Source organism: Physeter macrocephalus, chromosome 12, assembly GCF_002837175.3.
Source record: "Physeter macrocephalus isolate SW-GA chromosome 12, ASM283717v5, whole genome shotgun sequence".
Taxonomy (NCBI): Eukaryota; Metazoa; Chordata; class Mammalia; order Artiodactyla; family Physeteridae; genus Physeter; species Physeter macrocephalus.
Genome location: NC_041225.1, coordinates 88,380,182 through 88,404,502, shown reverse-complemented (window position 1 = coordinate 88,404,502; position 24,321 = coordinate 88,380,182). Strand labels below are relative to the sequence as shown.

At 42.9% G+C, this 24,321-nt stretch overlaps 3 protein-coding genes across 9 annotated transcripts in view; 2 read left to right on the top strand and 1 right to left on the bottom strand.

The window, feature by feature from the left end:
- Positions 1 to 24,321, top strand: part of LOC102976581 (EKC/KEOPS complex subunit TPRKB) — a 279,834-nt gene that overhangs the window by 68,772 nt on the left and 186,741 nt on the right. The gene's annotated exons all lie outside the window — the stretch shown is intronic.
- The window catches only part of LOC112067517 (EKC/KEOPS complex subunit TPRKB-like), a 166,645-nt gene that overhangs the window by 11,609 nt on the left and 130,715 nt on the right, over positions 1 to 24,321 (top strand). The gene's annotated exons all lie outside the window — the stretch shown is intronic.
- Positions 10,498 to 23,506, bottom strand: LOC112067509 (centrosome-associated protein ALMS1-like). Of its 2 annotated transcripts, none has more exons than XM_055089263.1 (6): positions 21,535 to 21,752; positions 20,859 to 21,088; positions 19,702 to 19,885; positions 17,493 to 17,556; positions 12,048 to 12,147; positions 10,498 to 10,802 (listed from the first exon to the last, which is right to left on the bottom strand). In XM_055089263.1, exons 3-6 carry the CDS (start codon positions 19,787 to 19,789, stop codon positions 10,758 to 10,760), a joined length of 297 nt encoding a protein of 98 aa, XP_054945238.1. In that variant the 5' UTR covers positions 19,790 to 19,885; positions 20,859 to 21,088; positions 21,535 to 21,752; the 3' UTR covers positions 10,498 to 10,757. The 2 variants fall into 2 exon arrangements, 1 of the variants encoding a protein (XP_054945238.1); XR_008618919.1 differs by lacking the exon at positions 17,493 to 17,556 and adding an exon at positions 23,442 to 23,506 and having other exon boundaries at positions 10,525 to 10,802; positions 21,535 to 21,738.

Below are 24,321 nucleotides of genomic sequence, written 5' to 3'. Positions count from 1 at the left end.
TACATTGTGTTTAGTTGTCATGTCTCTTAGTCTCCTTTAATCTAAACAATCTTTTTTTTAAAGATTTTTTTTGATGTGGACCATTTTTTATAAATATTTATTCATAATTATTTTTATTTAAAAAATATTTATTTAATTTGGTTGTGCTGGGTCTTAGTTGCAGCAGGTTGCTCCTTAGTTGTGGCTCATGTGGGCTCCTTAGTTGCAGCTGGTGGGCTCCCTGGCTGTGGCACGCAGGCTCCTTAGTTGCAGCATGCCTGTGGGATCTAGTTCCCTCACCAGGGATCGAACCTGGGCTCCCTGCATTGGGAGCGCAGAGTCTTAACCACTGTGCCACCAGGGAGTGGACCATTTTTAAGGTCTTTATTGAATTTGCTACAATATTGCTTGTGTTTTATGTTTTGGTTTTTTGGCCACAGGCATGTGGGATCTTAGCTCCCCGACCAGGGATCAGATCTGCACCCCTTGCATTGGAAGGCAAAGTCTTAACCACTGGACCGCCAGGGAAGTCCCATAGAACAATCTTTCTTTCTTTTTTTTTAAAGTGATGTCGACATTCTTTGACGAGTACCCTAGATGTGTTTCAGAATTTCAGAATGAGTTTGTTCATGATTTGAGTCAGCTTTAAAATTTTGGGGAATGATAGTAGATATATTTTGTGTCCTTCCAGTTGTATATTGTTGGGAGTTGGCCTCATCATTGGGGATACAGTTTGGTCACTTCATTAAGGTGGTCCCCACCCCCTGCCAGACCTCTCCATTATGAAGGCATCTTTTCCCCTGAAGCTTAGGGAGTCAAAGCTGCCCTAAAGCTCAAAGTGCTTGTGGTCAAAATTAAAACTCAGATCTATCTGAGTGACCCCTGATTCTATGCTCCTAATGACTCCATCACACTGCTTTTTCCCATGCCATCACTCTCAAACATGTTTTTATCAATGTGAAACATCACGTATGTAATTCTATTTTTATACAATAACATTGCTTTCAATTTTTCACTTCGCTTTTGCAAATAAATCTCTGTACACGTCTCTTTCTTTAGGATAGCTTCCCTGAAGTGGAGTTATTAGGGAAGAGGATATGAATTTTTTAATACCAGAAAGGTGCCATTTTGCACTTGTAATTGGCACAAGTGCGCCAGTCTCAGCAGACTCGCCAACAGTGCCTTTTAACTTTTCAACATTTTCACCATTTTGAGTTGTCAGACTACTGGGTGAAGTTGAACTGTTTATTAGTTTGTTATGAAGAGTGTTTTGAAAGGGTTTATTTTTGTATTTATAATGTTTTCAACTCTTTGTGAGCCTTTGGGTGAAGAAGAAAAAAGAAAAAGTAATGCCATTTCCTGGGAAAGAAGTTAACGTAAGCTCCACAAGCTTTTTCTCTAAAAAAATTGATCCAATTTAGGAACAATGTTCTTTGTTCCTAAATTAACCAGGTTGCTTCAGAGCCTAAAGGCTCCCCAGCAAAAGCAACCTGTAATTATAGGGACTTTGGTGCTGGCAGAGAAGGGATGCAGTTTGGTAGGACACCCTTATCTGGCGCCTTAGTCAAGGGTTACATATTAAAGTAAAAAGCCAGCTGTCTCTGGGATAAGGTGAGGGAAGGGGGCTCTGTTACCCAGGCAATCATTGTTGCTCCCCATCTCCCCAGTCTTGGGAACAACTAAGGCTGTAACTACAGTGAAATGGTCTTTAATCCCCTATTCCCCTCCCCACCACACACTCAGAAGAACTACAAGAACTGCTCCTAAGCCCTGCACCTTCTTTTTAGAAGGAGCCTCATGGCTCACAGACTATTTCAGGCCTGCCTCCTGCTGCCATTATCATTCTGCCTTTCCCCTTGATGACCTTTCCACTTGTCTGCGAACTACAGTAGTCAATTCTTCTGCTCCGGGACCTGTGCTGGGGTTGCAGCTGCTTCTCTGCTCCTGGCTTTGTTTTGCTGACTGACGTGCCATCTGTACTCCATGTTACAATATTGAGTAAAGCACAGATCTCTAGGCTGATTGGGTGCAATGAGCAAAGTTTGTATTCATCCAATTTGCCTGTTCTTGTTTTCATAATCCTCTGTGCCAGTAGTCTCCCATTGTTCCCTCCAGGTCACCCTTCATCTTTCTCCACTCTTCTCTCTGCCCTGGAGGCTGACTTACCATGTACCCAGCAAGAGGTCCTCCCTTCCCCTTGGCTTCTACTTGGGTTTGGCCAGTGTGTGTGAAGGGGGGAGGCTAGCAGGAGAATGAGGCCAGGGTATTTATTTTTTGCTGACTGACGTGCCATCTGTACTCCATGTTACAATATTGAGTAAAGCACAGATCTCTAGGCTGATTGGGTGCAATGAGCAAAGTTTGTATTCATCCAATTTGCCTGTTCTTGTTTTCATAATCCTCTGTGCCAGTAGTCTCCCATTGTTCCCTCCAGGTCACCCTTCATCTTTCTCCACTCTTCTCTCTGCCCTGGAGGCTGACTTACCATGTACCCAGCAAGAGGTCCTGCCTTCCCCTTGGCTTCTACTTGGGTTTGGCCAGTGTGTGTGAAGGGGGGAGGCTAGCAGGAGAACGAGGCCAGGGTATTTATTCTCCTGGCCCCTCCCTGCAAGGACCCCCTAGGCTGGCTTTGGCCCTGAACCTCTCAGGGTGGTCTGCGCTACTCAACTCCTGGGTCAGGCTCCTGTCACCTCTCCCTCCGCCTCGCTTCAGGCCTCTGAGCAATAACACACCTGGTTCCCCTCTACCCATCCACACCTTCATAATTAGGCCCTTTGGTGATCTATATCTGTAAAATCAGCTCGAGTTATCCTAATTGGAGTGCTGATACCATCTCCCTTTTGCTAAATTTGTTAAAAGGTTAAGTCAGGTTAGATTAGAAACACTTCTGTAGAGCTGAATCATTGTTCTAGGATTTCTGAACGTCCTGCCAAGGACCTATTAGTCCACTTTCTTTCCCCTTGAAATAATTTGCTGTTATTTCCTCTCATTCGTCTAAGTTATGAGTCCTCAGTGGGAGACCAGGGCATTGACCTGAGGCTAGGTTATGGGGAGCCCCGATGAGAGATCAGGGGAGATGATGTTCTTTCCAGGACATTTTCCTTCTCTTTCTGAGGCTTCTAAAACACTATGAGTGTTGACTGTCTACCTTCCATTTCATTGGCCCACTTCTGGACTGAGTTGGTCTATTAGGCAAGTGTTCTTCATAAATGCAAGCATGGGATTTCATTGACATGCTGCTCTGAAGTCCCACAGCTCTGGGAATAACAGTGATTCCAAAAATATAATTACCTATTATAATCAGGCTCCTATAGGCAATAGAAAAATAAAATAGTTTATCCAGTTACTTGTAACTGTTTAATTAACTGTAATAAGTTAACAGTTACTTGTTAAGCAAGTAACAAATTAACAGTGATATAAGTGCTTAATGAGAAGTGCAAAGGCTTCAGAGAGGGAGCAGATACAAGATCCATCTGCTTGGGAGGGGTCAGAAGTCTTGATGGAGAAGGTAGCACTAAACTGGATCTTGAAGAAAGAACAGAGCATTAGTCACGTATTGGAATTTGGTCAAGTATGGTCTGACCGCTGGTGATAGGGGCATAATGAGGCTTGGAGGTGAATCTTGCATCCCAGCAGACAGAGCTGGTTCTCCTGGAATACAGTGCTTTACACTACTTAATAATTCACTTGTCAGACAGCTGCCTCTTGGGGTCAGCATGTGGTACTGAAAAAGCAAAATGTTCAGGCCTTCAAGTCAGAGCTGCCAAGGCTTGGGTGCCACCCTGCCATGTTCTATGGGGTTGTGGATAGGCTATCTCAGGCTTGTGGGCTTCGGTTTCCCATTTGTAAAATGGAAACAATATCAACCTTAGCTCTTAGGTTGCTGCCAATATCAAATAGTATAGCATAGGAAAAGTGCTTTCTCACAGTGCCAGGCATCTAATATCTCAGTGAATAACAGCTGTCTCTCCTTCCCTGTGTGTACCTGCATAGTGCTGAGGCAGAAAGTAAAACCAAATAAGACTCACTGCTGGTGGAAAGTAAAACTCTGGACAACAGTTTGGCAGTTCCTCAAAATGTTAAAATAGAGTTACCATATGACTTGGCAATTCCACTCCTAGGTATATACCAAAGGAATTGAAAACAGTTGTTGAAACAACCACTTGTACAGAATGTTCATAGCAGCACTATTCACAATAGCTGAAAGGTGGAAGCAACTCAAGTGTCCATCAATGGATGACTGGATGAACAAATGTGGTCTATCCATACCATGCAACATTATTCAGCCATGAAAAGCAATGAAGTACTGATACATGCTAGTACATGGGTGAACTCTGAGAACAAAAGTGAAAGAGGCTGAACGTAAAAGTTCACACATTACGTGTTTCCATTTAAATGAAACATCAAGAATAGGTAAATCCATAGAGACAGAAAGCAGGTTAGTGGTTGCCAGGGGCTCGGGAGCGGTGGAAATAGGGAGTGACTACCTACTGACTAACAGGTCTCCTTTTGGGGTAAAGAAAATGCTTTGGAACTAGATAGAGGTGGTAGTTACACAACATTCTGTATGTACTAAATGCCACTGAATTGTACACATTTAAATGGTTAATTAAAAATAAAATAATAGGGCTTCCCTGGTGGTGCAGTGGTTAAGAGTCCGCCTGCCAATGCAGCGGACACGCGTTCGAGCCCTGGTCTGGGAGGATCCCACATGCCGCGGAGCAACTGGGCCCGTACGCCACAACTACTGAGTCTGCGCTCTAGAGCCCGCGAGCCACAACTACTGAAGCCTGTGTGCCACAACTACTGAAGCCTACGTGCCTGGAGCCTGTGCTCCGCAACAAGAGAGGCCACCGCAATGAGAGGCCCGCGCACCGCAACGAAGAGTAGCCCCGGCTCTCAGCAACTAGAGAAAACCCGCGTGCAGCAGCGAAGACCCAATGCAGCCAAAAATTAAATAAATGAATAAATAAATAAATTTATTTTATAAATAAATAAATTAAATTAAATAATAGAATAAAATAACACACCTGCCTTACCTTTAGGAGTTCACAATCTTAGCTGGGTCTCTTTAGACTTTTAAGAGTTGGCTGAGGGAATTTCCCTGGTGGTCCAGTGGTTAAGAATCCACCTTCCAGTACAGGGGACACGGGTTCGATCCCTAGTCAGGGAACTAAGATCCCACATGCCGTGGGGCAACTAAGTCTGCACCACAACTACTGAGCCTGTGCACCACAGCTGGAGAGAAGCCGGTGCGCTGCAACAAAAGATCCCATGTGCCGCAACTAAGACCCGATGCAGCCAAAAATAAATAAATATTTTTTTAAAAAAAAGAGTTGGCTGAGGCACATTTGCAGCAACATGGATGGACCTAGAGATTATCATGCTAAGTGAAGTCAGAAAGAGAAAGACAAACACCATATGCTATCACTTATATGTGGAATCTAAAATATGACACAAATGAACTCATCTACAAAACAGAAACAGACTCACAGACATAGAGAACAGACTTGTGGTTGCTAAGGGGGAGGGGGCATGGGGGAGGGATGGATTGGGAGTTTGGGATGGGCAGATGCAAACTATTATATATAGGATGGATAAACAACAAGGTCCTAATGTATAGCACAGGGAACTATATACAATATTCTGTGATAAACCATAATGGAAAAGAATATGGAAAAGGATATATAGATACAGATATATATGTATAACTGAATCACTTTGCTGCACAGCAGAAATTAACACATTGTAAATCAACTAAGTTCAATAAAATAAATTTTAAAAAAATAAAGAAGAAGTTGGCTGAGGCAGAGACAGGTAGCTTCCCAAGCCTCAATTTCATCATCTGCATGCAGGGCCAAGAGTCTGGAATGTGCTGAGACTTCCAGACTTCATTTCTTACACAGAGAATTACCCATAATTCCTCTATCCAGAGACAAATGCTGCCAATGTTTGGTGTAACCATTCAGACTTTTCTCTCTGCATGCTTGTGTGTATAAATTATTTTTGTTATATTTTTCCTAAAATGAATGAAAACATACCGTTTCATAACCTTTATAGCTTGGTGCTATATTTTGACAATTATTTTTCATGTCAATAAATCCTCATTATTCATGGCTATGAGGAAGGTTGAAAAGCCTGAATGTAAACCAAGGCCATTGGGTGTTGAGAAAGCCACAGAAGCCGGTGAGAATACAGGAAAGAGAGGGCAGGGACAGATCAAGGACCTCTGGCCCCTCAGCTTGACTATTAGGTTTCTGACTGGTTATTATTAGATAGACTCATTAGGGATACTCAGCTGTACTTTGGAGCCTTCTATTCTCTTTTGATTCTTAGTTCAAGTTTTGCTTAACGTTTAAAAAGATATTAAAATGTACTGAAAACAATGTAACATACCCATGGCTCACCACCCTGCCTTCATGTTAGTTAAACCCTGGTGGCCTTTTTGCGTGCCAGAGATCTGGAGCCTCAGCAGTCTCCATCACCAGCCCTGGATTCCAGCTGCCAGGATGGCACCTTTGGGGTGGTCATGATCTTTCTCTCCAAGTCTGGTCTCTCTCCAGCGCCTTCCTAGATGCTCTTGCCAGAAATCTGGCTGTCATCTCTGACCACTTCTTCATCCTCAGATCATCAACTCTTGCCATTTCTGCCCCCAAAGTGCACCTCCAAGTGGGCCAGGTCACACCCATGGCCCAACTCTGGTCCAAGTCACTGCTTTCTCTTGTAGGACCCCTGCTAGCCAGGATGGCTCCTTTGTGAACACAGATCAAGGCACCCCCTTCACAAAGACACAACCTATTGGAAACACAGTTCAGTGAGCAGCGACACCTTTGAGCAAATAAGAAAAAGGTGCCTTTTCCTTTGGTCAGACTCAGCTCTGTGCCAGGGTTCATGGATTTTAGTTCCCACTAGACTTCTTGGGCGAGGTGCTCTTTTACAGTGAGCAGCCTGCATATCTGTATCTGGAGGCCCTTCTTTCTTTCGCCTGGACTGCTGTGCTAGCCTCTGGGGGCAGGGGGATATATGCTTCCATTCCTGGCTCTTCCAATCCATTTTCCACATGTAGCCAGAGTAATAGACACACACCACACACTCCACCCCTACCTCTGGTTATGTTACTCCCCAGCTAAAAGCATAGCAATGGCCTTCTGGTGTTCTTGGAATAGAGTCCAAATTTCTCAACCTGGATGATAGGCCCTGCATGGCCAGGTTCCTGCTGCCCTCTTCCAGCTGTGAAGCACCTTGTGTGCTGAGCCAGGGGACTTGGACTCTGGTCTGTGATGACAGAGCACAGGGTGAGGGGCAAATTCCCCAGGGTCATAGCAGCTGTGTGGAGGGGCTGAGGGTGGACATCAGAGAGAACCAAGGTGCTGGATGAACTGCCATGGTGTGGGGTGGAGGCCGTCCACAAGGGCAAGGACTCCTGAGCTGCTCCAGACCCTGCGTACCCCCTCCAGGCTAATTCCCCAGTGATCAGAGAGTGCAGAATGGACTCCCTACTCCATCATAACCCAGCTACTTGAGCCTGGGATTTATGATGAACAAATATCCAGGAGCTGGCCAATGAGGTGCCATCCAGGACCTGGTCCCTGGAAGTGGAGCGTGCCCTTGCAGTCTCTCCTGGATGCCAGGTGGAGGCTGAGGGCAGAGGCTGCCCTGGACACTCAAGGCTCTTGTGGTAGCAGGTGAGAGGCCATGGGTGGAAGGACAGTGTTCTTAGGTGTGGCTTGGAGCTCTGGACCCTCCTCTGGCTCTCAAGCCTGGTCTATTTTTGGTGTTTGGCTCTTATGCCACCTCAACAGCCTGAAAATTTGCAAACAAGTGGGAAGAAGCCTTTGTTGAAACTTGTACTTGGAAACACAGGACTACTGCAGTGTATGGTCCCTCAGAGAGGGACACATGCTTGGCTGCTGCATGGTGCCACCCCAATGTATGGAGAAGCTGAGAGAGCCAGGGAAAGGGGAACGAGGGGGAGGGGAGGGTACTTTATAACCAGAGATTTGTATATGTTATTTTATTAAATCCTCTAAACAACTTCAGAAGGCAAGTTCTTAGAGAAGATTATGTAACATGCCCAAGGTCATGCATGGAGACAGGATCAAATGCAGACCTTTCTGCTGAGGGGGAGGGGAGGGTACTTTATAACCAGAGATTTGTATATGTTATTTTATTAAATCCTCTAAACAACTTCAGAAGGCAAGTTCTTAGAGAAGATTATGTAACATGCCCAAGGTCATGCATGGAGACAGGATCAAATGCAGACCTTTCTGCTGACTCTACACCTTCTCCCAGTGGTTGTGGCCCATTTCCTCTTGGGTAGAAGCAGAAGACACATCCTTGAGCAGGGTCATCCCCAGTTCTGGGGGGTGGGAGGATAAGCCACTCACATGGCTTCTTCTTTCTCCCCCAGGGCTGCCAGGAAGTCATACAGGGACTCCTACCTCTCTCTTGAACTTTGAGATCCAGACACAGAAGTCTTCCATGGCTTCTTATCAAATCGACAAATACCAGGAAAATTATCACAAATGGCTCGTGGGCTTGTTCTCCAAGGTGATGACCGAGCACCTTCCCACCACATTCCACCACATCTTAAAGCTGCCACGAACGCTTGTGCTCTTGCTTGCAGGGGCCCCTTGCCCTATTCCTGGTCTCTGGCTCCTGGGTCCTGGCCTTCGTGGTCAGCCTCGCCCTCCTTGCTGCCCTGAGGTTTCTTGCCAAATACCCCTGGATCCAGTTTGAGGTCATGTCTTGGCACACAGACATGTCTGACATCACCAAATCCTACTTCAGTGAGAGTGGCTCCTGCTTCTGGGTGGTTGAGTCGGAGGGGCATGTGGTGGGCATGGTGGGAGCACTGCCCGTTAAGAAGCCCACCCTGTGGAATGAGCAGTTGCAGCTGCTTCACCTACGTGTGGCCCTGGAGCACCGTGGTCAGGGATAAGTAAAAGCCCTGGTCAGGACTGTCCGAGTCTGCGTGGGACCAGGGCTACAGCGCAGTGGTCCTCAGCACCAGCACACTGCAGTACTCTGCCCTGGCCCTTTACCAGCGCCTCGGCTTCTGGAAGATGGGCTAGTTTTTCTTCTCCACAAGCTATAGGCTAGTTGCTGTCCCTGCAATTTGTCTACCGTCTCCCCTCTGCTCAGGTCTCTCAGGCACTGGAGCAAGGAGGGGGGCCTATGATCTGTGTCGTTGTGGATTAGTTAGGGGGGATCGGCTCTGTTGCAGTAATAAGCAAACCCTGCAGTCTCACTGCGACGGCACAGTAAAAGCTTACTGCTTGTTCACATTGGAACCCAATGGCCTTGGTGTTGGGGTGGCTCTGCTCCATTCAGTTTTTGGGGTTGCTACTGTTTCATTTATCTAGTGCCACGAGAATATTGCATAAAAAAACCACCACAGGGTTTCCCTGGTGGCGCAGTGGTTGAGAGTCCGCCTGCCGATGCAGGGGATACGGGTTTGTGCCCCACAGTAAAAGCTTACTGCTTGTTCACATTGGAACCCGATGGCCTTGGTGGTGGGGTGGCTCTGCTCCATTCAGTTTTTGGGGTTGCTACTGTTTCATTTATCTAGTGCCATGAGAATGTTGCATAAAAAACCACCACAAAATAATGATAAACATTTTTTTAGCTCATGAGTCTGTGGGTCGGCAGCTTAGGCTGAGCTCGGCTGGGCCGCCCCTTAGATCTCCAGGTGTCATGCCCTGCCTCTTCAGTGAGAGGAAATGCGAAGTCATGTGGAAAGGGCGTGGAGAAAGAGTGTGAGAAGAATCCACGTGAAAAGGATCAGGGCCAACGATGCCATCAGTCTGCTATGGCCCCCAAGGTCTCTGCTCAAGGGGAAGAAGGCAGCCAGGGACAGAGTGTGGGATTTGACATGGACTAGACCTAGAAGTGGCACAACCCACATCCAGGACCAGGTCATGATTTAAATCAAGCTTCTGTTGCCTCTTGAGTTGTGTCTACTAAAGGCTAATGGCCCCGAAGGAAGCTGGAATGAGGCTAGGAGGTAGCTCTGGACCCAAGGCACCTGTGTCTGCTGAGAGTCTCTGGGCCCACCTGGTGGCTACCCTAACCAGACACTGTCTGACACCAAGTCAACAAAAGGGCTCTCACCGTGTTATGCTGCATTTCTTTTCCTTGACTGGTGCTTTTAGACTGAAGTTCCCCACACACCTCAGGGAGACACTGCATAGCTCCCTGCACCTCTACAGATGGGAAATAAATAACCCTCTGCTGCTTGCTTTACTATGCATCAATCAGAAGTTATTTTCTATAAAAACACATACAAAAAGGGACTTACTCTTGCCTAGAATTAAGATAATACCACTGTAACAAACATCCCTGTGGGCAAGGCCACTGTGGAGAAAGTATTGCTCCTAAACCATTAATAATCTTAGTCATCATTCTACCCAAGACTCTTTAGAAGGTTACTACTTCTAAATTACACATGGACAACAAGATAAGTTTTATTAAACCAGACTCATAAAAGTAAGGATTGTGCTCCTCCAGGCTGATAAAATATAATTCTAAGGCTCTGGGCTTCCCTGGTGGCACAGTGGTTGGGAGTCCGCCTGCCGATGCAGGGGACACGGGTTCGTGCCCCGGTCCGGGAAGATCCCACATGCCGCAGAGCGGCTGGGCCCGTGGCCGTGGCCGCTGGGCCTGCGCGTCCGGAGCCTGCGCTCCGCAACGGGAGAGGCCGCAACAGTGAGAGGCCCTTGTACCGCCAAAAAAAAAAATAATAATAATTCCAAGGCTCTGAGGAAAATACTCTTATGTCAGTTCCAAGGAACTTTTCTCCCCAAGAGTTGATTGGTCACTTTCTGTGGAAGAAAAGAAAGGCAGGAAAGAAGTTAGATACTCTTGCCACTAGAGGCAGACAGCCACTCCTCACCCCAGACGTGTTGCTGAAGAGACCAGTGTTGTTCTCCCCAAATCTTGTTTATCTTTCCCAGATACAGAAACTATGGTAATTATAAAAAAAATACTTCCTGAAGTGTTTAGGGAAGATGATCTGTAGTCTATTATAGTCTACACAGAAATATAATATTAATATAATCCTAATAGACTAATCCATCCATCAGTTCACAAACACACAAGCACAATAAGAGGCCTGGCCTTGTGATGCTGACACACCAGACAGGCCATGTAGTGCCTGGGGCGTCCCCACCTGAGGGAGCCCAGCCTGAGCTGTGGTATGCGCTCCAGAAGCAGCTCTCCAATCCCACATCGGTCTGGTATGAACTTGTCTCTTGGTTTCTGACTTTCAGAGTCCTCTGGGGGTGAAGTGAGGGGGTTGGGAAAGAAATGAGAACACTGAAGGATCTGGACCTTCAGGCATATTAGCCCATCGGCTTTCTCAAGGAATTAATTGGTAGCAAGTCCCCTAGCCTGTGAAGTTCTGGGACTTGCAGTACCACTGATTCTACTGGGGCTGTGGGCAGGAAATGGTAGTGGCTTCAAGGCTCTGAGTACCCAAACTGCCAACTTGTATGCTACACTTGGACATTTTCCAATTTATTTAAAAAGTTCTAGTGGTATATGATTCACCCGTAAGGGGCATAAAACTATCATTTGGGACTCTAGATAAAACTCATCAGTTCTGAAAGATGTGGGCATTTCCAGCATGGCATCTAAACTGACACCCAAGTATGAAATTTGGTTTCATTCCAAATGTATGCCTGGAAGGTGCCTTATTTATTTATTTATTAAACAATTTAAAAACATGAAAACAATTTTTTGGGGGGCCATGCCGTGCGGCATGTGGGATCTTAGTTCTCTGGCCAGGGATCAAACCTGTGCCCCCTGCAGTGGAAGCATTGAGTCTTAACCACTGGACCACCACGGAAGTCCCTGGAAGATGCCTTTTTTAGATTTGCCTTTCTAGATTTTCAGATTTGAAGTCTAGTTACAGGTGCTTTTATCTTCTAAATTTTAGTAGTGGTACAATGCGTTATGAGCTTAAGTTCACTCTCCAAATGTGGTTAATTCAAACAGGTCAGATGTGTTTTTCTCAATTTCTCTTTCCCCTGATAAATCTCATCAATCCTGCTCTAGGAATGACTGACCTTTTTATATAGCTGGGCTCGCAGCCGGTATGACTTATATTCCGATCTCCTCTTTTCCTCTTCTCTCTTTTTCTGTACTTCTGGAAGCTGTTCATAAATCCTTAGAAATGGCACCGATGGAAAGACAGAAAGCAGTGAGGTCACCTGACCACAGAGGCACACGATCACTCCTCCCCACACCTCCCTAAGCTCTACTGCTCTCCAGGCACTCAGTCCCTCAGACAGGCTGTGGGCCTGTTGTGTGCCCAGCTTCCTGTTAGACACTTGGACACAAAGAACCCTGGCCTGCAGTGCTCATGATCTGAAAAGGGATACAGATAAAAACATAATAAAATCCTGCTAATAGTGGTTACTTATGGGAAAGAAGTGGAATAAGGGGTGGAGATGAACTTCTTTTCACTCTCTCTGGAAAAATGTATGGTTTCAATATAAGATAATGACTTTGTATTACTACCATATTTTTAAGCATGAAAAATAATGCAAAAGAAAATACAATAATCGTCATATCTACAAAATGCTACATAGAGTTATAGGAAAAGAAACAGAACTTATTCTGATTGAAGGAGGTCAAGGAAGACCAGAGAGGAGACTAAGCTTGAGGTAGGTCTTGAAGAATAGTTAGGAGCAGGAAGGGGAGGTGGGGAGAAGGGAGTGTTGGTAAGAATTGAGTCAAGGCTTCACGGAGAGAGTGTAGGGGAACAGGAGGGAAGCAGATGGGGTGAAGGTCTTGTAGTCATGTGAAAACCTTGGGCTCTGTCCTATCAGGGACTGGATGCCACTGATTTTAAGTAGGGAGGAACATGATCAAACATGCATTTGATAAGTACACTCTAACTGGAAATAATGTAAATCTCCAACCAAAGAACAGTTAAACAAATTATATGGGCTATAATAAAATTATTACAAAATGTTTTAAATAGCTTTTATGCTATGGGAAAACGTTCACAATACAATGTTGAGCAAAATAAAGCAGGCTACAAACCTGTATATATAGTATGATAAACAATCTGGGGAGAAAGAAGTGTGTTAACACAGGTCTCTGCAAAATCCCCATAGAAACAGGACTAGTGTTAGTTATGTTTAGATGGAAGAATTATGAGTGACATTTGTTTTCCTCTTTCTAATTTTTTCTATATTTTCCAAAGTTTTCTATAATCTGAAAAGAAAATCATTGATAATGATGTAGAGCCTCTGTGGAAAAGAGATTAGAGAAGATAAAGAACAGAAGTGGGAGAAGAGCAGTTCTCCGAGAGAGGAGGCCAAGCCCGCATCAGGGCAGTGAGGAGAATGGGTTCCAGAGCAATCAGGAAGGTGAGTTTCCAGGATGCACTAGCCGGCTGTGCATGCAGTGTGGGGTCACGGAGCTGGAGGCAATAGCTCCCCAGCTTTTCTACTGGGTGAGTGGGTGGCCCAAGTAAGTGTGGGAGAGGAAAATGGGTAGGTCCACTTTGGACACAGTTAGTGAGGATAATCACTAACTGAAAACACAAAAAAAACATATATTTTAAAAAGTCACTGTTGATGAAAACCACAATGAGATAGCACATCACATCTGTTAGAATGGCTATTTTTTTTTTTTTTTTTTTTTTTTGTGGTATGCGGGCCTCCCTCTGCTGTGGCCTCTCCCGTTGCGTTAGAGAAGGGATAACAAAGCCCATTGGAAAAAGACGAGTTATCCCAAGGAGAACATGTGATGTGAAGAGAAGATCTGCTTGGGCCAGTAAAGGTTGTATTCTAGGGCTGGAAAGCTGGGAGTCGGGCTAATCAGAGTAGCCAGAAATTGCATTTTGTAAATGGATCCTTGAGAGCAATTACTACATACTATTGGAACTGTCTGTCTGCTCATGGTCTGGAGTCAACTATCTTTCATTTGTAGTACCCAGTCCAGTGCCTGGCGCATACCCAAATATATGCATTAATAAGTTAGTGAAAACACTTCTCTTAAAGGACACGTTGGAAGAAATGCTTCAAGTTAAGAGAGTCAGGTTCTCTCTTCTCCAAATCTTTTCTCTTATCAGAAACGTTTAAACATCTTTGGTAGAGGTAGGTGATGGGAAAAGATGTTGAGTAACACAGAGATCCAGAGCTCCAAGTCCTCTACATGATACAGTTGAAGGAGTACTGGGTGGGGAGCCTGCTGCCAGACTCTAACCCCAGCTCTGGCCCTGACTTGCTGGCAACCTCTCTCTGGGTTACAGTTTCCTAAAAGTTAAAGGTAGACTAGATGATCTTTAAGATCCCATTCAACTCTATGATTCTCAGATGGAAGTAGATGGCTTCTTTGAAAGAGGGCCATATCAGAAATAAAATGGAACAGAAGTACTCTAATAAAAATGTATCGATTTAAAACCTGTCTCTTCCTAGAAGATGGGTACTTAATCCACTCCTACAACTATACTTATATTTTAAAGCACAGATATCTTTCTGAAGATGCCCTACCTTCTTGCAGGCAAGCTTCATAGTCCCATAGAGCAAAGACTCCTCTTGCTGAGGTGAGAGTGTTATTAGCTGCCACACAATGAACACTATGTAATTTCCATTAATTAAATTTTGTGACATTCAGAATGAAGCAATAATTCTCACAGTTTTTGGACTTTCGACACCTTTATACTCCTAAAAATTGAGGGCAATTTTGGTGAATGTGGATTTTATCTATTGATACTTACTATATTAGAAATTAAAACATTTAAAAAGAATTTCAAAAATACTTATTTCACAACCTAAGTGTCCATCAACAGATGAATGGATAAAGAAGGTGTGGTATGTATATATAATGGAATACTACTCAGCCATAAAAAGAATGAAATTCTGCCATTTGCAACAACATGGATGGACCTAGAAGGTATTATGCTTAGTGAAACAAGTCAGACAGAGAAAGACAAATACTGTATTACATCACTGATGTGTGGAGTCCAGAAAATAAAACAAATGAATGTATATAACAAAACAGAAACAGACTCACAGATACAGAGAACAAACCACTGGTTACTAGTGGGGAGAAGGAAGGAGGGAGGGGCAAAATAGGGGTATAGGATTAGGAGATACAAACTATGTAAAAAATAAGTAAGCAACAAGGATATATTGTATAGCATGGGGAAATATAGCCATTATTTTGTAATAATTTTAAATGGAGTATAACCTATAAAAATATTGAATCACTATGTTTTATGCCTGAAACTAATATAACATTGTAAGCCAACTATACTTCAATAAAAAACTTGTTTCTTAATTTATTAAAAAAAAAAGCCTGTTACATGCTAACATATAAAATAAATATACTTTCCAAAACAAAAATAAGAAGAGTGGCATGTTATACATATTTTGCAAATCTCTTTAATGTCTGGTTTAATAGAAGACAGCTGAATTCTTATATTTGCTTCTGTATTAAGTTTGCTGTTATATGTTGTTCTGGTTAAAGTGTACATTAAAAAAAATCCAGTTTGCACATATGTAATTGGAAAAGAAAAGAGTATTTTAATATTCTTTTCAGATAATTGCTGATTTTCTGTTTTTTTTGGCCACTCAGCTTTCAGGATGCAGGATCTTAGTTTCCTGACCAGGGACTGAAACTGCGCCCTCGGCAGTGAAAGCGCCAAGTCTTAACCACTGGACCACCAGGGAATTCCCTGATTTTCTTGATGCTATACCAAATCTTGACAAGTGGTAGTTTAAATGTTGACATATTTACTTATATAATATGAAAAATATTACAATTATTTATGTCACTGCTGATCTCATCAGAAAAGTCTGAGTACTGGGAGATAGTCAATCTCATAGTGGTAGACACAAGTTTTCTAGAATTCTATTCTTTGCTTGAAAGCTCAGATTTTCTCTTTGGCAATAAATACTGTCAGCTGTTCTCCTGGAGAAGTGACAGATTCACTTCCTCATTTTCAAGAAAATATCTGTCATATACCGAATTTGGAATAATTAGTTTATCAGTCATTCTTTCAAGTAAAAGCTATGTTCCATGAAAAAGGCAGCTAGTTCAGCTCACTACACAAACCAAGGCTTTTCCTTGAACCAATCATCATATCTTGGTATGCAGCAGAAGTGCTTTATGTGTACTTGCATTACACTGCTGCCATGTGGCTGTGAAGAATAAAATGCCAACTAGACTAGCACAGTTTGGTCCACTGTCTCAAATAGTGCTAAGGCATCAGCAGTTTTAGTCCTCCCTTCATTACTTTTGCATCATCTGTACAAATGTCAATATAGTTAAAAAGACACATAATATCCTAGTATTATTTTGAAATTTGTTTTGACCTGGCAAATCCCCTGAAAGAGTCTCAGCAACTTCCAGAGGCCCATGGACCACACTTTGAAAACCACTTAATTAAAGCATCCCTTTGAAATACCTATAAGGAAATGGTTTACTAAATGGAGAGTAAAAAGATTTCAAGAGGAATGTTTTAATTACCTAAGATAAAATTTTTTTTTTTCCGGTACGCGGGCCTCTCACTGTTCTGGCCTCTCCCGTTGCGAAGCACAGGCTCCGGACGCGCAGGCTCAGCGGCCATGGCTCACGGGCCCAGCCGCTCCGCGGCATGTGGGATCTTCCCGGACTGGGGCACGAACCCGTGTCCCCTGCATCGGCAGGCTGACTCTCAACCACTGCGCCACCAGGGAAGCCCAGATAAATTGTTTTAAAGCACTATGCCAACTATAAAACTGTTCTTATTAAAGGAAGTCTCCAATGACCCCCTAAGAGGTAACAAACTATTAACTTAGTTATTCTATGGCAGTCTCATGAGCAATATATGCATATCTCTAATTAATTAATTGCTAATGAATGCAACGGCACAAAATTTTAAAAGGTAAAAAATGTCTTTCTCCAACCTCTGTACCCCAGTCACTCAGTTCCTTGTCCCAAAGGCAACAACTATTACCAGTATTTTGGGTATCCTTCCAGAGATAATCTATGCATATACAAGTATATGCATCTGTGTAAGCACAAATACTTTTTTATTAAAGACTACAATTGGTGGCAGTGTACACATGCTTCTGAAACTTGATTTTTTTTTTAAGCCTAATTTACTGTGTCTTGGAGACTATTCCCCTATTTCTCATTGTACTGGATACAATTCCTAGTAAAAGGATTGCCTAGATATAAGGCCCCAGATATTTAATTTTATTTAAAAATATTTTTTATTTATATTTGTTTCTAACAAACACAAGCCTGATTAAGGTAAACAAATTATTGGTGATTCTTTGTATTTTTTATATATGAGGCATCCATACCATGATCTGCTATTTTTCATTTCTTTTTTAGTGCCATAAGTGAGAAACTATTTTTGTAACTAATTTTCTCATAATGTATTTTTTTTTATCTCTCATAATGTTTTAACTAGAGCATAATGCCCTTATTCTGGGGCCAAGCTATAGCTCCTGACCATTTGGTGGCCTGATTTATACTTTTATAGTTACTTATTCTTTTGGCCTTACCACTTAGACTGCTGAATCATTTCCTTCTTTCCAACAGGCCTTTTCTTTTGGGCAGCCAGGAAGCCTAAGCAAAAGAAGAAGAGGTTTTTTTAACGTATTGTGTCTTTTTTTTTAATTGAGGTATAGTTGATTTACAATATTACATAAGTTTCAGGTGTACAACATAGTGATTCACAATTTTTAAAGGTTATACTCCATTTATAGTTATTACAAAATATTAGCTATACTCCCTATGCTGTACAATATGTCCTTGTAGCTTATTTATTTTATCTCTGAATCCCCTACCCTTATCTTGGCCCTCCCCCCTTCCCTCTCCCCACTGGTAACCACTAGTTTGTTCTCAATATCTGTGAGTCTATTTCTTTTTGTTATATTTACTGGTTTGTTGTAGTTTTTAGATTCCACATATAAGTGATGTAATACAGTATTTGTCTTTCTCTGTCTGACTTATTTCACTAAGCATAATACCCTCCAGGTTAATCCATGCTGTTGCAAGTGGCAAAATTTCATTCTTTTTTATGGCTGAGTAGCAGTGGTGTCACCCATACCAGCCCCTAAAAACTGAAGGACCTGTGACTTGATTTATCACTCTGTTTCCATACCAGACCCTGAGAGCTGAAGGACACTTGCCCTGTTTTATCTTTGTGTTAGTTTCAAAAGTACCTGGCATTTGGCAGAGATGTTTTGCAGCTGTACTTTGAGAGATACATGCTTTGAGAGATATGTAGTGGTGAACTCCCCCAAACAGGTTCTGACTTGACCATAAGAATAAGTGTGCGCGGATGAAACCTGGAAGTGTCCAAAAGTTACCTTTGCTTCATTACCATGCTATGATCTCTGCTCAAAGCGGGCATTTGTACTCTGCTAGGCACAATCTGCGCCATGTGCAAAGGACCACGGAAGACTGAGCATGCCCTGGCTGCCCCCGGCTGCCCCTGAAAATCTCCACCCCCTTCCTCAAGCCCTAATGACCTATCTGCCTCCTAACCCTTAAAATCCCTTACTCTGCTCCCTTCAGGGAGAAAGTATCTTTAGAACATGAGCTCTCCTTTCTCCATTCTTTGATCAGTGAATAAAGTCTATGCTCTGCTATGTCGAACCTGGTCTCATTCAACTGACATTTGTGACTCTAGGCAGAGGACCCATTGAGGGGTCCCCCACACTTAGGGGATCAGTAACAGGGGACTGTATCTTAATAAGGAAGGGTGTGTTGCTCAAGAACTGTGAGAGGGACCTGCTAGGACTTTGCGCCCCTACTCTGAGCTGGCGGTGCTGGGTGGTGAGTAATGGCCAAGGCCAAGGCCAGGGTTAGACTATGATGACTATGATAGCAGCCTGAGGCTTCTGAAGACACAACACTGTGGCACAGACTAGACAGTGTGCATTGAAACACTGACCAGTTTACAGGTAAGGCTGTGATGAAAGCATTAGGTAGTACTTCACAGTTTTCACAGATTTCACATATTATTTTATTGAGATCTTACATCTAGCATAATTGTTAAGAGAACAGACTCCAGCGCCAGCCCACCAGGGTTCAAATCCCAGTTTAACAGGTGTGTAAATCTTGGGCAAGGTACTTAATCTCTCTTTGGCCCAGTTTTCTCATCTGTGAAACAGGGATATTCATAGTTATCACCTCAGAGAGGTTCTGTAAGCATTAAACAAGAACAAGGTCTGGGCAAAACATAAGGGCTATATAAGTGTTTGTTATTATTATTGCTACCCTATGAGGAAGGCAAGCCTGCAATCAGCCCCAAGCCCCTCAAAACATTATACTTTTGGAACTAACTTGCTCATGGTGACAGAGCTGGTTTTTAAAAATACCTTTCTTGGGAATTCCCTGGCTGTACAGTGGTTAGGACTCCGTGCTTTCACTGCTGAGGGCACGGGTTCAATCCCTGGTCAGGGAACTAAGATTCCACAAGCCACGTGGCGCCCCCAAAACAAAAACAAACCCAAACACCATTCTCACTGCACACTCTCATTTTTAAAGTGTAGTGATAGGGCAAGAGTAACTGGGCTTATATGGATTGTGAAAGTGCTGAGAGCTAAATTGGGCAGGTTCTGCTACCTAAGGAGATTTGAGTCTCAACAAGCAAAAGGTCACTTTCTGACCTGTAACTAGCCTGGCACTGAGCAGTGCTGCCTTGCATGAAGCAGACCTTGCCCTCTCTACCAAGTAACAGGAAAGTGAACAGGAAGAATATACCTCTCTTGGGGAGCAGGTGCATGGCGTCCCGCTGGCCCTGCCATTCTCGCACAGTGTTGAACGGTGCCTCCCGTTCACTCTGTAACATGTTCTGCAGCTTCCTCTCCTGGACTATTAACTTCAAGCGCTTTATCCGTTCCCCAGAGCATGAGATGAAGTCAGGTCTGTGAAGTTGCAGTGATTCCTGAGGAGGAGAAAAAGTGCCCAACCTCACATTAATGATGTAGGCTTTTCTCCAAGGGCCTAGAAAAAAACAGTACCTGCCTAACAGGTTTGTAACTTATAGAAAATAAATAGAGTTGAAGAATTATCTAACAACTCCCTGTGCGGGAAAGCTCCAGTAGGAAAATCAGAGGGATCAAAGAAATGCCTTTGGAATAAGCCAAGAACTAAGACTGTGGCAACAACTCTCCCCAGTGTTGATGGGATAAAGCTTGGCCCATTGTGCTATTTTTAATTTCCCTTCAAAGAAATACATCATTAAAAAAAACATTTTCTGGACTTCCCTGGTGGTGCAGTGGTTAAGAATCCACCTGCCAATGCAGGGGACACAGGTTCGATCCCTGGTCCGGGAAGATCCTACAGGCCGCGGAGCAACTAAGCCCTTGTGCCACAACTACTGAAGCCCATGCACCTATATAGCCTGTGCTCCGCAACAAGAGAAGCCACCGTAATGAGAAGCCTGTGCACCGCAAGGAAGAACCAATGTGGCCAACAATAAAATAACTAAATAAATAAATGTAAAAAACAAAACAAAAACATTTTCTTTAGCTCCCCAGGTACTTATAAAGAAGAGAGCCGGTGCCTTTAAAACCCTGTGTGAAGCAGAAATAGGAGTTATGTAAATGCAGGAACAAATATAAGGCTGGCGCAAACATCAGGCCTCTACTGCGCTCCACGTGCTGGTATCTATGTACAAACCCAATGAGCAGCTACACAACATCCTCCCTTCTATTGCCTTGCCCCCAGATACTGAGGGTGATGCACGATTTATAACGGTTAACAGTGAGTGTGAGAACAGATGAACTGTGGAGGTGCTAGAAACGAGGATCACTTGACTGTACTTCAGAAAGCCAAGTCACAGGTTTAACTCTTTTGTATCTTGCCCCTTCTTCCTCCTTAAACATATGGTTAAAATTAACTCAATGTCATTGTACCTATAGGGTTGCTCTCACAAATGGCTTCAGTGGATCTCTGCCTGGGCCTGCTACTGAACTGTGGCTGTCCATGTGCTGTCCTTGCCAGTTCTGTTCCTGTAGTGGCTCCCTCCAAGGTGTGGTGTTGGTTACTGGTGCAAACCAGGAGACACCAGGGCCATGAAACTTGGGCAGGTTTTCCTTCTTAAGACCAGACTTCACATTTTCCACAGGAACAAACCATGAAACTCCTATAGGAATTATTTTTAAGAAAAAAAAAAGATTTTTCACTTTTTTCATCAGAGACGTGCATAATATAGGCTCTCAGGGACTCAGCTATCAGTGGCCACCAGGATGCCCTGGAGTCTGCTTAACTGCAGTTGTGACTCAGTAATTGTAGTGTTGGATGCAGTCAGCCCTCTGTATCCATGTACACAGAATCCTTGGATTCAGGGGCCAGTACTATGCCATTTTATATAAAGGACTTGAGCATCCATGGATTTTGGTATCCATGAGTGGTCCCGGAACCAATCTCCTGCAGATACGGAGGGATGACTGTACTTTCAAAATTTGCCAAGGTGGTGCTGGAGAAAAGATAGGGTCAACATAAAGTCATTTAGAAACAAAGAATCTTAGCTTTGCAAAAGACTTGAAATTCACTAGTTTTTCTACTAAGAAAGCAGAATTAGAAACTGACCTTCCCAGCAGCTCTGCTTATTCTTCCTTAACTTTCTGTCCCCAAGATAATTGGTAAGGAGCCTTTTCTCTTCTATCTTTTCTTCTGACCAAGAAGTCACATCACTGTCCTCTTCTACTCTAGCCTCGCTAGAACTTGGAGTTGGGAAAGTCATTCCAACATCTCGAGTGTGTTTTCTGACACCATTCACAATCTCCAACGTACCTAAGGGGAAGAGCCTTGAGACTTGGTTGGCAGGTATATTCAAGTCAGTAAATGAAAACTTAAAAAAAAATTAATCATTTATTTTCTATTCTGTAAAGAAAAGGAATTGAGAAGATCTATAATTTTCATATCTAAATCTGGTAAAATAGGGAATTCCTGGTGGTCCTGTGGTTAGGACTGCACACTTCCACTGCAGGGGGCACAGGTTCGATCCCTGTTTGGGGAAGATCCCACGTGCCGCGCAGTGTGGCAAAAATACATAAATAAATAAATAAACCTGGTAAAATATTCAAAACAATCATTGAGACACATTTTTAACAAGTATCGTTATGTAAAAATATTTGTTGAAGATAGTGCTCTGAATGAATGCAAAAGACAATGCAAGCAGAGTTGAAAGGTGATATAAACTGTTTTGGAATCATATTATTGTACTTACTACATCAAGCCTCTTCAAAGTTTTATTGTAATTTCGTTATGTGAGATTTTATATTTCCTTATTTTTTAGAACAAGTTTGAGTTGTATTTTCTCTTATTGTCATCAGAAGGTATCCTAACTATGATAAGTAATATACATGTTTTTCTTATTATGATACCTGAATAAGGAAGGGTAGTTTCACTATTACCATTAGAGTTGGATTTTTTTATTCCACTTCAGTAAATGAAAAAAATTTAAGCCTTCAAAATCGCAGGCTACTGCTTCCTCTTGGGTGGGGTGAAGGGGTATGAGGGAGAGAGAAGAAGAGAGGGAAGACGAGGGTAGAGATAGAGATGGAGGATGTGTGTGTCTGTGACAGAGAGAGAGAGGGAGAGAGGGTTTTCATTTGTCAGTTTAGATATTAGAGGGAAAGAACTACTCATATGGATTCAATGGGAAAAGGATTTCCATTCTGGTCCCAAGTGAGAGGGACAGTAAGTGCTACTAGTCCTACTGGCAGTTACCCAGGTAAGGAAGAGGTTAACAGATGTAAAGACACGACTCGAAGCGAAAAATCATCAAGGGGCAAGTTTATCTCTGTGTTATAAAGTCAACAGATATAGGAAGTCATAAAGTGAAAAGCCTCCTCCCCATTCTTGTTCTTCATTCATTACGTTTATAACCCTGTGATTCCAGAGAATTTTTTGCACAAATTCAAGCAATTCTCTTCCTTCATTTTTAAAATACATGTAGTAGCATGCTATACACTATTTTGTACCTTGCTTTTTCTTTTTAACTATATATCTCGGAGATCTTGACATATTAGTAGCAAGAGCTTCCTCATCCCATGTAGGACTTCATTATATGGATATACAATAACTTATTTAACAATCTGGCTACTGATGGACATCTAAGTTGATTTTACTTTTCTGCTTATAATAACCATACTCCAGTGGTTAATTCTGTACACTTGCCATTTTACACATATGCACTGTATACTTATAGGCTAAACTCCTAAAGTAGAAGTGCTGGGTCAAAGTAATTTTGATAGAAACTGCCAAAGAGGGGTTGTACTCCCAACTTATATTCCTACTAGAATGTACCTATTTCCTTACAGGCTTGCCCACAAACTTACTATCAAACTTAGATTTTTGTCAATCTGATAGGTGACAAATGGCATTTGAGTATAGTTTTAATCTTCATTTCTTTTATTGTGAGTGAAGTTGAGTATGTTACCATAGTTTTAAGAGCTACCTGTATTTCAATGGAAGTGTTTAAATTAATTTACCTGCTTGTATGCCCTTATTTAACACATGTACATTTTCCTTGTCGCAAAGGGTAGAGCTCGAGCTCCAGAAACTGCTGGTAGAAGATGAAACAGAGTCAGAAGAAATATGGTCTGTCACCTGGAAAAACAAGAGATCCTGTCATCATTACCTGTAGTCAATGGCACACTTACCCAAGGGATAAGAAAATACTATCACCAAGAGCCCTTTCTAATTCAGTTCAAACTGTTGAGATGAGGTTGCCAGGAAGCTTGTGACGATGCTACTACACACTTCGAGATGGGAAGGGGGATGTTGCTGCAGTTGGATACGGGCCTGAGCTGTTTTAAGAAGGCAGGACAGACTGGCTATGCTCCCAGGACTTGAAAAAACTCTGAAGAGGATGCGAGACAAAGATTAGCCTGGTGTGCCTTCAGAGTGAAATTCTGAGTTGACACCAGCATAAGATTTTGATGAGAGATAAAGAAGGCAGGGGATAACTAAAGAGAGTGAGTGATGAACTGCAGAGTGTGATTTCCAATAAGATCCGACATAAAAACTTAAAGGGTAAATGACAAAGACCTGAGAGGTGCCATGAGAAGTCCTGAATGAGTGGAATATTGCAAAAAGCCCTTAAAGATTTGAGCCCAAAAGGTTGTTTTTAGCAAGTAGAGCAATAAAGGGAGTTGATGGTGGAGTGTTAGTGGATGACAAAAAGATTACCAAAATATAGTCGAACAAATATGATGTAAAATAGTATTTCTTTTTTTTTTTTAACATCTTTATTGGAGTATAACTGTTTTACAATAGTGTGTTAGTTTCTCCTTTACAACAAAGTGAATCAGTTATACATATACATATGTTCCCATATCTCCTCCCTCTTGCGCCCCCCTCCCTCCCACC